Source organism: Sinohyriopsis cumingii, chromosome 8, assembly GCF_028554795.1.
Source record: "Sinohyriopsis cumingii isolate HCF-2022 chromosome 8, ASM2855479v2, whole genome shotgun sequence".
Taxonomy (NCBI): domain Eukaryota; kingdom Metazoa; phylum Mollusca; class Bivalvia; order Unionida; family Unionidae; genus Sinohyriopsis; species Sinohyriopsis cumingii.
The window spans coordinates 33,157,293-33,170,950 of record NC_142968.1 but is presented as its reverse complement, the minus strand read 5'-3'; the positions used below and the strand labels follow the sequence as shown (position 1 = coordinate 33,170,950).

The following is a 13,658-nucleotide window of genomic DNA, read 5'->3' as shown; positions in this document are numbered from 1 at the left end:
TTATCCAGGGAACCATTTTGGCTTGGTATCCTGTTTCGCTAAAACTATTATGTACACTGACTTGATCCGTCAATCCACCGGTTCAAAATTCAAACCTTTTATGACCTAACAGAGACCAAACTTTTTATATGTCACTCAGACATGTTATTAAAAATTTGTAGGGCATCTACAATGTACACTATGTACTAGAATTTGTTTGATTGTTAGGACGTAGGAAAATTTTACAACTTGTTTTGATTTGACCCAATTGCACAGGTGGCTAACACATTATTGGCGTTTTTTATCGTCCATTAGTACAAGTAGACTAAATTTGACTAAGCACGGACTGACGTTCTTGGAAGTGCACAACATCCATGGCCGGCTTGCCGAGTTCCTTGCCCTTCTGCCTCTCTCGGACATCGTATAACAGCATAGATATGGAACAATTTCCACCCGCCTAAAGCTAGGTGTCCCGATGTGATGTCATCATTGTGACCAATTGCAACGGGCGTTACATACTGCTTGGGTCGACACCTAGTACAGAAAATATGACTGAAATCAACTCATTATTAACATGAGTGTGTGTTGGGCCCATTCCCACTCATGAAAGCCCTTCATTCAGGTCGTTAGAGACATATAGTCCTACGACCTGATGGCTAAATTAGCAGTGCTCCTTGAGCACATAAATGCCTGAGGGATGTGGCACTAATTCCATCCCCAAGGAACATTTAGAAATCCTGCTGTGCGGGAATAAACCCGTCGCACATGCCCTTCTGGGTGCACGCGATGTAAATCCAATCAATCAGTCAGATAATTCCTTCTGTAATCCCAAAACTCAGCAACCCAACCTTGCCGACACCAAATCTCCGACTTTGTAATCTTCGATTGCCTTTCTTGGCTGAGCAACATTTAGGAGGCTTAGAACATTTCTGGTAATAGGATTATCATATAAATAACACAAACAAGTTATGGGGGCCCTGAGTGGCCGATGATCTGAAGCGCTGTCCGTTATGGATCACTGCCATCTCACCTCTGTCTGTGTGGGTTCGAGTCTCGAATTCAGCCATTGTGGGTATGTGAGAAAGCTTGCCAGTAGCTTCTCGTGGGTCGGTGGTTCTTTCCGGGGTTTTCCCGGGTTCTTCCTCCACCATTAATTCTGACCAGCTATGTATAGCCTATTGTGTGCTGAAAAATGGCGTTAAATCCAACAACAACAACAACAAACAAGTTATGGCGATTGAGAATCCACTCCTTTTTAATGCAAGTTTTCACTGATCAGTTTGCTTTAAGTGGACCACTTTCAAGTTTCTTATTATGGCGCGTACAAGATTGATTGATGAATCGGCAACTGTGATTGGATGCTTCCATGCTCTGCAACCAATGGAAGAATGTGAAAGAAATATTTCCTAGATCTTTCCACAACTTCTTAATGTTTTTTTTCAATTTTAAAAGTAGTACTGTAAGTTGATAAGCACCTGCTACGAGTATTACATGGGGTACTTCAGTTACCTCATTTTTTTTTAATACGATAAAATCATCCCCCAGATTTCGATTGTTGCAGACTGGAAATGCCATATTAGGCCAAAAAGATGAAAGTTCCCGGTTGGCCGACCATCCCCATTTTTGTTGCCCACCGTAGTACTTTATCCATGGGGTAAAAATAAATTTAAAAAATTCACGACAAAACTTGAAGTGCTTAGTACATTATATACGCACACACACACACACACACATATATATATATATATTTACAGAGATCTTGGAAACGTTTAATTATGCATATTTGGATGCAATTTTTGATCTAGGGCCGCAGAAAATTACTGAGGCGGGAGTTCTCCGTACGCATGTAATAGGTGTGCGGCAAAATTCAAAGACTTGCCAGTACTGCTTCAGCCATCTGCTTTGTGGGAAAATGTGTTGATCAGTTAGCTGTGTTGATATTTACAATGACAGAATTCAGTGACTGAAAGACCCCTTGATACACATACATGTTGCCATTATAAGAGTACATCAAAAAGAACATGATGCAGTAGCTGGGCGGCAAGTTCAAAGGCTTTGACTCAGAAAGACCCAGAGATGTACATGTGGTCATTTATAAAAGTACATGTACATCAAATAAACAACTTTAGCTTTTGTTATTGTGTTCATTTCTGAATGTATCGGAATAAGTAGTGCACGTGACCTCAGAATCAACATATGTTGAGACGTAGACAAAATGCCATTCGTAAATATGGATAAGAATTTTGGGGTTAAACGGCAAACATACAAAGATTGTAATGAGATTCAGAAGAGTGCTAAAGCTGCTAGAATTGATAGTTCAGACAGGACAGTAGCTAAGTGTAAGAAAGTGTGTGATGCCTAGCTTAGTGTTTGGAATAAGTCATTACTTGGATTGACAAAATTCAGTATCACTGATGGACGAACAAGAGCTATTTAAGAATTACATTGATGGACCATACTCTTTTTTAAATGTCCCTCGCCTTAGCCCAGTTAGTTCTAGTATTGTAGTGAAGTGTACCGTATTTTCGCCTATATAAGATGCGTCTTATACAAAATTTTACTTACCCCGCACCCAGAGTACGTCTTATATTAATGGGCGTCTTATCTAAGTATTTTTTAACACGAACGAACGGTACAGTGTGTGATATTGAAGGACGATTATTGCGGTCGATATTCACGTTTCACGATTTTCATTCCTGGTTGTAAAAACAATTGGGTAAGTTTTCAGTAATTACATCGGGTATTTATTGGTCCATGTACGGTACTAATCCCACCGGCTGAAGACTTGGCCTAGCAGATCAATGAAGCCTCCTTTACATCTGGCGTTTATTGTTCTAGAATCTAGATACCAGGTGCTCAACCCATCCGCTATTGGCCCAGCGGGAGATAAGAATAAACGATAACCGTTGCGGTCCTGCCTCAGACAATTCTTTGATCTCAACTAAAAATGGTAATGAAGCCTTGTTTACATCCGACGGGTGATGAAACATTGGACAAATTTTCATTTATGATAAAGGAAAGGAAACCACTGGAGATAAATTGCTCAGTGCGGCAGATGGCTAGGTCGCGTGCGTCTTATATTTGTGGGCGTCTTATGTAAAATATTTTTTACACAAATCGTCAAAACCCGCGTCTTATATATGGGTGCGTCTTATAATTAGGTGCGTCTTAAATGCGCGAAAATACGGTATTCATCAAGACATCAGTAGCCAGGCCTAGTTTTGATATCAATTATGTTGACAAACAAACTCTTGCCCATTCACAAGCATATGTTTTGATAACTGATTGACCATTAACCCTTTTCCGAGTAAGGTAGCAACTATCAATTTCCTGCATGATATCCTTTGATGATAAAATGTACAGACATGTGTTTTAAGATCAGAATCGGTGATCTGGATATATATTAACTGCCTCTTGTACACTATTTCATCATAAAATTTGTTTGAAACTGTAAGTGAACCAGTAGGCCTTACGGGAAATAACGGCGGACTTTGCTAAGCCTGGGATGTACCATGCAGTTTATTAGATTGTCTGTTTTCATAAATCATTGGGCAAATATTGTCCAAAAAATATACAAATCATTGAAAGCAAAGCCAAGGTATTCTTTTATTAAAGATTTAACTTTAAAATGCAAATTATGTAGATCAGAAATGTATAGGACAATGCTATGTTGTGGAATTCTCAAGATGCGCTTTAAGGCCTAAGCTGTTTTCTGACATGACACGTATTTTCGAAAATACGGGGGAAAAACAGCAAATCGGATACTATTTAACCATTGCCTAAATTTACTACAAGGACATAGACAAATAAATAAACCATAAATTTGCAATCCTGTCAGTGGACTGTTGCAATGAAGCTATATTAAAGTGAGTGATTACATTATGAAAACCTCACCATCTCAAAATAGATGCACTCACGTTGGTGTTGATTCTGTAGGAAAGAAGGGACTGCAACTTTTGATGGTGGGACTCCTATTTTTACCAAAATGGGAGTCCTGGACTCCTAGTTTTAAAATCCTAGCGAGACCTCTGGCAAACCGGTATGAACTGCAAACAGACAGATGAACCTTTGCAAAAAATAGGATAAGATAGGCATTTGGAATAAAGAGTGGTCTTGATACAAAAATAATGGGTCTGTTTAGCAAAAAAAAATAAAAGAACTCAACTTTGACCCTTCTGCTCATGCGTGAGCCAAATAGCCAACGAAAAATGATGTTTCTACCAAAACTAGGCAGTACGTTATTGAAAGATCACTTGGGACTTGGTGTTTTTGGATGCATTTAGATATAGCTTTGATGATGTGTTTCCTACTTTGAATTTCAGGCGAAAACGACAAAAACCTCCAGGGGTTAATGTGTTAATGGGTGCATTTTGATGACGTCACCAAATTTAAATATTCCTTGCATATTTAATCACTTGTGTATCAACATTGCACATAAATTAAAAATTTAGCCATTCCTTGACGATTTGTAAAAAATTAACAAATCCTTGTTAACACATTACCCCTTAGTTGTTGTTGTTGTTGTAGGGTTTAACGCCATTTTTCAGCACAAGATAGGCTATACATGGCGGCCAGTATTAAAGGTGGAGGAAGAACCCGGGAAATCCCGGGAAAGAACCACCGACCCTCGAGAAGCTACTGGCAAGCTTTCTCACATACTTACCCCTTAGTGATGAGTTAACGTGGCAGGAGTTAATAGCCTACTGCCGAGCTCTGTAGTGTCATGGTCATGCATTATACCCTAAAGTGGATTTTATTATAGAAAGGTAGACAGATGTAGCTCTACAATGATACCCAGTAATCTGGAATTCCTAGTTGCACTACAAAATACAGAGGGAAAAACCTCAAATTTTTGGAATCAATTGTTTTCTATCCAAAATTGGCCTGTGTTTGGGATCTGATTTTGTGTCTGGATTTTAGGCTTTTTGGCCGCAGATCTAAGGCAAACCGGTATGAACTGCAAACAGACAGATGAACCTTTGCAAAAAATAGGATAAGATGGGCATTTGGAATAAAGAGTGGTCTCGATACAAAAATAATGGGTCTGTTTAGCAAAAAACAAAAAAAAACAAAAAAAACCCCTCCAACTTTTACCCTTCTGCTCATGCGGGATCAAAATAGCCAACAAAAAACGATGTTTCTACCCCACCTAGGCAGTATGTTATTGAAAGTTACCTGGGATTTGGTGTTTTCGGATGCATTTAGAAATAGCTTTCAAAATACGTTTCCTACTAGAATTTCAGGCAAAAACAACAAAAACCTCCAGGGGTTAATGTGTCAAAGAATTTCCTTTATGTAAAAAAAATAAATTGTTTCTCTAACATGTATAATATTTGTAAAAATTTTAAAATGAGAAAAAAGACATTTGTAGAAAAATAGCATTTCATAATTTGTCTTGGTCAAGAAATAATTCAGTTTATTTTGAAATATATTAATAATGTTCATAGTTAATTTGAAAGTAGAGAAATGTTGGAATAATATATTTTATTTATTTATCAGCTAAGTACAAGTAATTCAAGTTCTTAGCATTTCGCATCACAGAAAATATATATTATTTAATTTAAGTGCATTATCAGATATAAATAAAAGCTAGATTACCGGTAACATCTTTTAATTTGACAGTGTAGTTTCTTATACTGAGCATGATCTAGTCACAACATATATTCTTTAACATTTCAGGAAGTACTGATCTCATGCAGAACTGCCAACTTTCAACTTTCATGCCTGATTATTGCAAGCTTGCACAAGTTTACATCAAGTATTTTAGATTTCGCAAGCTTGCAGACTTTGAAATTCCTTTTGCAAGCTTGTGCAAGCTTGAACTTTAAATTCTGCAAGCTTGCAAACTCGCAGACTTCGAAAAATTCCTTTTGCAAGCTGGTGCAAGCACCCTTACTAGCTTGCACAACCTCAGTTAGCTTGTCGTAAGCTTGCTGCAAGCTTGTCGTAAGCATACATTTTGGTTTGGGAAATCACAGACAGAAAGTCACAGGACAAAAAGTGACAAGTCTGATTTTCATTAAGAAGTTTTTGTTAGGACTGGTGGGCCTGGTGTCAGGATAATGTGACTGGGTGGGACATCATGCTACATGTATGCGGCATGATGCCCCAGTGCAAGAAATCACTATAAACTGTCACAATGCAGATAATGATATGACTGAACAATTGTTAAAGCTATGTTAAAAATCCAAATCACACACACACACACTCACTAACAGAATTTACTCTATTAACTCCCCATGTGAATAATGCTAGTGATTGTACCTTCTTTTATAGCTGTGAAAATCAGACTTGTCACTTTTTGTCCTGTGACTTTCTGTCTGTGACTTTTTGTCCTGTGACTTCATGTCCTACAGTCATTGAGAATGACTATAAAAGTACTCCTCAGTTAAATGCAGAATCATGATCTTGGCATGGTCTGCAGTTTGTTTACTGTATATAACTATTGTAAATGGTACGGCCCGACTTTTGGTGGAGCAGGTTTTTGGGGTTTTCGCTGTACACCTTTGTCTCATTATAACATTGTAGTCTGGGTCCATAACAAATGATGATACAGAGAGAATCACAATGTGTACAGAACTGCAGTATACTGAGGATAACAATGTATTTAACATCGGTTTAGCATGCACTAAAATAAAATTGTTAAATAATGCTGTTTTAAAGTTTCACTTTTTCTTCAATGCATATTGTTATACGTTGATGTGATTTTAGTAACTGGGTTCTTAATAATACCAAGTTATATCTGTAATCACTTTGGAGCGAGGCATAATTTAATGGGTGAGAACTGTATTGGCATTTAATGGCTCTTGCATAAAATAATGAGTATATGGTGCCAGTCAGAAGCAAAGTTTCCAGAAAGGAAAAGGTCAAGAAAAGCACACAGAAAACTAGGAAGTAAATGATGTACCTGATTTTGTTCAGTTTTGTTCTTGAAGCAGAGTTGTATGATGATCATAGTATATTTCAATAAAACAGAAGTAATTGATTTCAGTAATTTTTTTATGTCATATTATGTTTATCAAAAGTACATGTATGGCACAAACTGAAAAATGTTGGTGAAGTCATGTGATAAATTATTTTTATTTTCCAGGTTTACGGTCTGCAACAGTGACATTAAATAAATCCACAGATAAGGGACAGCTTGGGAACAACCAGATATCATTATTTTGTGACTATACCCTATCAGCAGGAGAAGGTTTCCTTTCCATTGAATTGAAAAGAAAACGTGATACTGACCCTGACTTCATTATAATAGTGTTCTACTATCAAGATAATCAGTTCAATGCTTCATATAATTTACCAGATGCAGCAGACATTGAAAACAGAACTGTAAAATCAAATCCTACATCAAGTAACCGAAGATCCATACTTCAGTTTGATTCTATACAGTGTTCAGATGAAGCTCAATACCGCTGTGAATTGGTGTATGTTCAATCAGGAACTAAAAGAATTCAAAGCAATGGCACAGTTGTGGTCACCGGTATGTATTTATGAAAGTAGTGTTTTTTATGCCTCCAGTGCAGTTGCAGAAGGAGGCATATTGTTTTGCTGCTGTCCATCTATGTTTACATGTCTGTGTGTAAAGTTCCTCAAACCTGAATCAATTTTTTTGCACAATATCATAACATTTATTAGAGCTATAAAATATGGAAACTTGTATCTGCTTATAAGTGGATGGCCTAATTACCATATGTTGCTGTATACAAAGCTTGTTTTACAGAAGAAGAAAAAAATTTTTTTTTCAAAGTTGATATGACTAGAGGACCAAGTTACTAAAGGTAATAATAATAACTCCTTGTGAAATTTTAAATCTGTTGCATTATAACTAAATTCTTTAATGGCAGTGTATCCCCCAGGGGTGTAAAACAGAGGGTAAAAAAAACCCACCTTTGGTGTCAGAACTGGGGGTTGATTGAAACATGTGGGGTCAAGAATGTACTAAAAAGTTTTCATCTGACCCATACTTTTTCAGCTAATACACCTCTCCCTCGATAACTTGTGCACAACGGGGTCCACAAACAGAGACCGCACTATAATCGAGGGTGTGAGTTACCGATGGACCTCTAAAAACCGATTTTTTTTAAGCTTAGACATCGAGAAAACCGCTGGGGGGTTATTTAGGGAATTGGGCTGTTTAATGACTGAATCCTCGTTTAACAATTGCGTCGATAATTTTTTGTTAATGACGTGCTTTTTCTAATGAAATTGTTGGTTTTTCTGAATAAATAACATTTATTTTCAAAATGTCAAACATGTGAAAGATCGTTCCAACTGGTTTCAACAACCATCATGTGTACGCAAAAACATCTATGCATTACGTCACTGCTTTTTGTTTTGTTGATTAGTCTGGTTCCAAGAGTGTATTTGTTACTACAATACAAAGTTGGGAGTAAAGTTAGCAGGGAACTAGACTAACTGTCAATACACCACCAAACAAGATTCCTTTTTATATAAAAAAATATAGGGACATATATTTCGTGAAACAATCGTCTACTTTGAAACTCGATTTTTGTATTGTTAAATTAGTACAATATTGATGTCATGATTTCATTTGAAGTAATAGTGAAACTTCTTACCATCCTTAAAGATATATCTAAGTGCCAGTTCAGCAGTTCTCAGAAACTCACTTGCCCACAGTGGTCCGCATCTATGAAACCAAGCTCTTTTTTTTATGAAGTATTCATTTCGCTTGGTTGCCTTGCTGTCGTTGATCACAGATGTGAATGAGTCGGTTAATTTAAGGTAGTTTAATTATGTTACATACACAATAACATTTATAACAGTGTTCGATTGATCAACTGAAGCGAGTTCACCCGACATACGATCGAGGCTGCTAGAATTTAAGTATGTAGGATTTGCATGCCTATCAGCTTTTCTTTTATTCCACCTCATTTATTTGATTCGAAAGACATAATTAATGTGATAATACAAAGGAGGCCATCTTTTAATTCAGTGCAACAATACAACAAATACTTCTGCAAGACAGTTATCAAAACACTGTCGGCACTTAATTAGGTTCTCAGAGAAACACTTGCAGACATAGCTGTTACAGTAGATTGACACATTTTACGTTTAAATACACATTGTATTTATCATGATTATACTTAAGAGGAACTAAAAGATAGAAATAACACACAAATTTCACTTAATAAAAAGTATTTAACTGGCATTTAAATATGAATGTACAGCCTACACTAGGCGTAATTGATATTTTCATTGATTGAAATTTCCTTAAATATCTTTAATTATGGTGTACTGAGATTGTCGTTTGGAAAGAAAATGTAACCAATTATAAAAGTTGATTAACATTTCCAGGTCCTATTTACCGTTCTTGACCATCAAACGAATGATATATCAACATTTCAGTTACCAATTTTGACCACGATTTTCTTCATAGTGAAGAAATAGGGATCAGTTTTTTTGGGGGGGGGGGGGTTTGTGGTACAAAAATTGGGATCCACTCCTGACCCCGTGTTATAAGCAGGTTCGCGAGTTATGAGGACACAAGTTATCAAGGGAGTGGTGTATTAGGAAATTGCAAGTTGTACTACATTTTCTCTCCCTCTCTCTCTCCATCAAAAAATGCAAATAAACACGCAAAGTTAACAAACAAATTCATTGTCCATTCATAGAATAATTGTTATATTTCATTTTTCCTTTTAGTTTATAATCATACTTTTAACAGTATCTTTCATCTTTTTGTAGCAATATTATAAATTAACACATTACATATAATGTGCATAAGCCAATACAAAAACCCAAATAAATCTTTTGATACAAATGGCAGTTAATTTACTGCCTGTCATAAAGGGTGTACTTTCTTAGATTTCATTGTTGTTCATACTGGAAAACATTTATCCAAAAACAAAAAAGGCTAACAATTCATCTTCTTTTGAGTAAGGTAAACTTAAACTTTGAGATGTTTCTCTTTATGCAGCAAAGTTACAAACCAACAAAAACTACAATGACCCGCACCCTTTATAATCCAATTCCAAAAGTAACGCATTTGTCTCTGCAAGCTTACAGATTTCTTTGTTGTGAAAGAATTCCTTGGATGATGATGTGTTTTCCAGATATCTTAAACCCATTCACAAAAAGATTATTCACTTTTGCAGTTTACACAATCATGAGTTACATCAGTAATCCCAATGGATGTGCCGTGTTCCAGTCAGGGAAATTGTTTTCTCTATTTTTTTATTAAAGTTACAATCCACAGTTATTCTGTTGTGTTCTGTTTCTTTTTCTTTCTTGGCTAGTAGGGGTGAAATGATTCATACACATACTGATACAAGAGATGGAGAATCGTTACAAAACAATACTTACGGTATGCATTTTATTTTAGTCTTTTGCAGTCATGAATAATTATTGTTGCCTTGTTATTTTGTAAAATTATAATCCATCTGAAACAGTATTTGCAGTCACAGAGACTCATGTTTATTAATAAAAATGAAAAAGACTATTTGAGAATACCTATTCATTGTCTACAAGTTAACACAAAATGACAGGGTTCATAATCTGGCCACCCTTCCCCATTCCATGCTAATTATCTTAACCCAGAAGTATGTTTAGTATACATTCCAAATGTGTTCCATGTGTATAATGAAGTACTTTACTCATCAGTTTAATAACCACGTTTATGCAAAGTTTTTTTGAATTGCATCTCGAATCCTTTGGTCATTTTTTAAATCTATGCTACCGGTTTGTTGCAGGGTAAAATATGTATCATTGAATTCTCATTTGTGGTTGTTGTTTGATCTGTCCAGGCTAAACAATAACCACCAATCAGAAATCAGTGTAGCTTATTTTCTGCATGACAAAAAGGAAGTATTGGCAGAACAACAGAGTCTTCCTGGGAAAGTCATTAGATATATGAAGTACTTATGTGGAGATGTTTTCAGAGTGAGCTCTTGCACAAATCGTACAAAATTTGTATGAATTCATGTGCTTGGAGAACGGTGAAGCATGAGAACTCCCGCAAATTCGTTGAAAGTCCCACTTATGAAAATGTGCTTGGCAAAGTATGCAATTTTTATTTAACGTTCGTATGGCGACATCAGTTTTTTGGATAGCAGCTGTTCCACATTTGGGCTCTTCAAGCACGACATTAATGGTTGTGAAAATAACTTTGATAGCACAGCATGCCCAGGATTAAGCATTATGGTGTAGTTTGAAGCCATTCATGAAGAAAGTTTTACAAATGCTTGTTTAAAATACGGGTTTCCTAGTAAACCCAAAATGTCTGCTTCCTGGTGTGGTTCATTACAATTTAGTTCAGCAAATACTTGCTGATGATAGTGATGATGACAATAATCTTTAAAGTTATGAGGTATATCAGACTATATATTCAGTGCATGTATAGGAGCTGGGAAAGTGTTAATGGAGATACCAGTGACTGATTTTGAGTCCAAAATGGAGTTAAATACAAGTAAGATGTACCTGCTGGATGGACACAAAATAGACGGCATGACCTTTTCAGTGGCATTTCGAACTTACAAGTACAAAGGCCAGAATTCTGAGCCTAATTAAAATACAGACAATTTAAAAGTATAATGCAATTTTCATTTGTTTTAATTAATCAGTTTTGCTCTGTAGATCATATGCTACAAAACCATATACATATTTCCATATGAGGGTCAAGATAAATTGAATAAAATAAGGTTAAAAAATGAAATTTAAAGGAGTAAAGATATTTATTTTAATACCTCTGTTTGCCCAAGCAATGATGGACTAAATAGCATTATAATGCATTATGGAATATATAAGAAATTGGCATAGTAGTCAGTAATCTACTGATTTAACAAAGGAAGTTTATACTAATGAAAAATCCTATTTTGGAGCAGATGTATCCAAAAGACAATATCTGTGATCTCTGGAAAATTGTACAAAACAGTCACAAAGATCAGTTTCCCAACGTTATATTCAAGCTGACTAAGCTTAGCTCTGTATATGCCTCTTCAGAAAGAAGCACAGAACAATTTTGATAACAAGAAGAAGCAGAGTATGCTCAGAATTAATTAACAGATTAATGCTTATACAACTAGAAGTGACATCTGTCAAAGATGTTGATTTCAGTAGAGCTGTAAGAAAGTGGAGCAGGAAGAAAAAGAGCTTGAAATACAATTCTTGTGTTCCAAGAAGTCATCTTCATTTTGAAATCAATGTAAAGTTGTGCTCTAATCCTAATTTATCTGGTGGACTTTGTAAAATATATTGAGCATGAAATAAACATATTTACCCTCAGTATGTTCTTTATCTTGAAGGGTGTGATTATATGCTAGGCAAAATTACATTGCTTTTATTGTGTTTTGGTAAAATTCTAATTTAACCTGTAATATTTGATACTAATTTGTTAGAATACAGTAGTCATTATTTTTTTTTACTTGGCATGATATTTTTAGAGGTATCATTGCTGAATGAATATTCAAAGTATTGACTTATCATACGGCACAACATAAAAACGGGGCAGACATCAACACATAAAGGGAGAAGAGTCCTTGACTAATGAGTCACCCTCTATAAATAAAGCATTATTATTTTTATTTTTATTATTATTATTGTTATTATTATTATTACTAATGATTGTAAGTTGAAAAGCACATAAACAGCCAGTACAAGTGTGTGTGTGTGTGTGTATAATTTGGATTTTTAACGTAGCTTAACGTAGCTTTAAAAAAAATTCAGTCATATCGCTATGCTGTCTGCAGTGTAGCAGTTTATAGTGATGTTTAGCTCTGGGGTATCATGCTGTAGACATGTAGCATGATGTCCCACCCAGTCACATTGTCCTGACACCAGGCCGACCAGTCCTAACACTAACCTCTTAATGCTGAGTGCCTAACAAGGCAGCGGTTGTACCATTTTTATAAATCTTTGGCATGACTCAGCTGTGATTGAAATTGTGACCTCCCACATCCAAGGCAGACGCTCTAACCCCAAGGCCACTGGAGCAGCGAACAGTCAGTACAAAAAGCAAATATTTTGTTTGTCCAACAAGCAGCTTTTAAAAAGTTTGACAATAAAAACCAGTTCTGTCAATTAAACATACACCTCTTCTTTGATAACTTGTTGACAACAGTTTCTCAAAACAGATCATACTATAAGCAACGTCATGGGTTAATGAGGAAACATTGAAAAAAAATGAAAATGGGGATGCCATTCCAGTTAGACCTCGAGAAGATGTGGAAGAGGTGGGGGTAGGGGCACTGTTTAGTTGCTGAATTCTTGTTTTATAATCACATTGTGATCAATTGTAAATAAACAGCATTTTGTAATAAAATTGTTTGCTTTTTGGCATAAATTTCCTTTATTTTTAAGATATCCTGTTTATGAAAGATCGTAAAAAAATGCCTTCTTGAGGTTTCAGCACATGTATATGCAAAACGTTGTCTATTACATCACTGCTTTTTGCACCACAAAACAAGATTCCTTTTGTTAAAATGTAGCAACATTTATTTCATGCAAACACAATCAGCAGTGAAACTTGATTTTTTAAAGATTATTCATTTAATGAAATATTATTTTCAGGATTAAAAGTTAAATTATTGTTTATTCCCATGCACCATACATTTATGAAGATTTTCTGCATATACATTTATCAAAAGCTGTAAAATATGTGTGCAAAGCGAAATCATATGACTTGTGAATGGGGAATAGATTGCCTAGGTTACATTTAATTAGTG

General features: G+C 35.7%; 1 protein-coding gene across 1 annotated transcript in view; it reads left to right on the top strand.

Moving 5' to 3' along the window:
- LOC149793256 (uncharacterized) overlaps nucleotides 1-13,658 on the top strand; it is a 240,775-nt gene that overhangs the window by 184,623 nt on the left and 42,494 nt on the right. The window contains exon 5 of the mRNA XM_089967229.1: nucleotides 7,070-7,459. Coding sequence (XP_089823355.1) covers nucleotides 7,070-7,459 — 390 coding nt within the window. The remainder of the gene's footprint in view (nucleotides 1-7,069; nucleotides 7,460-13,658) is intronic.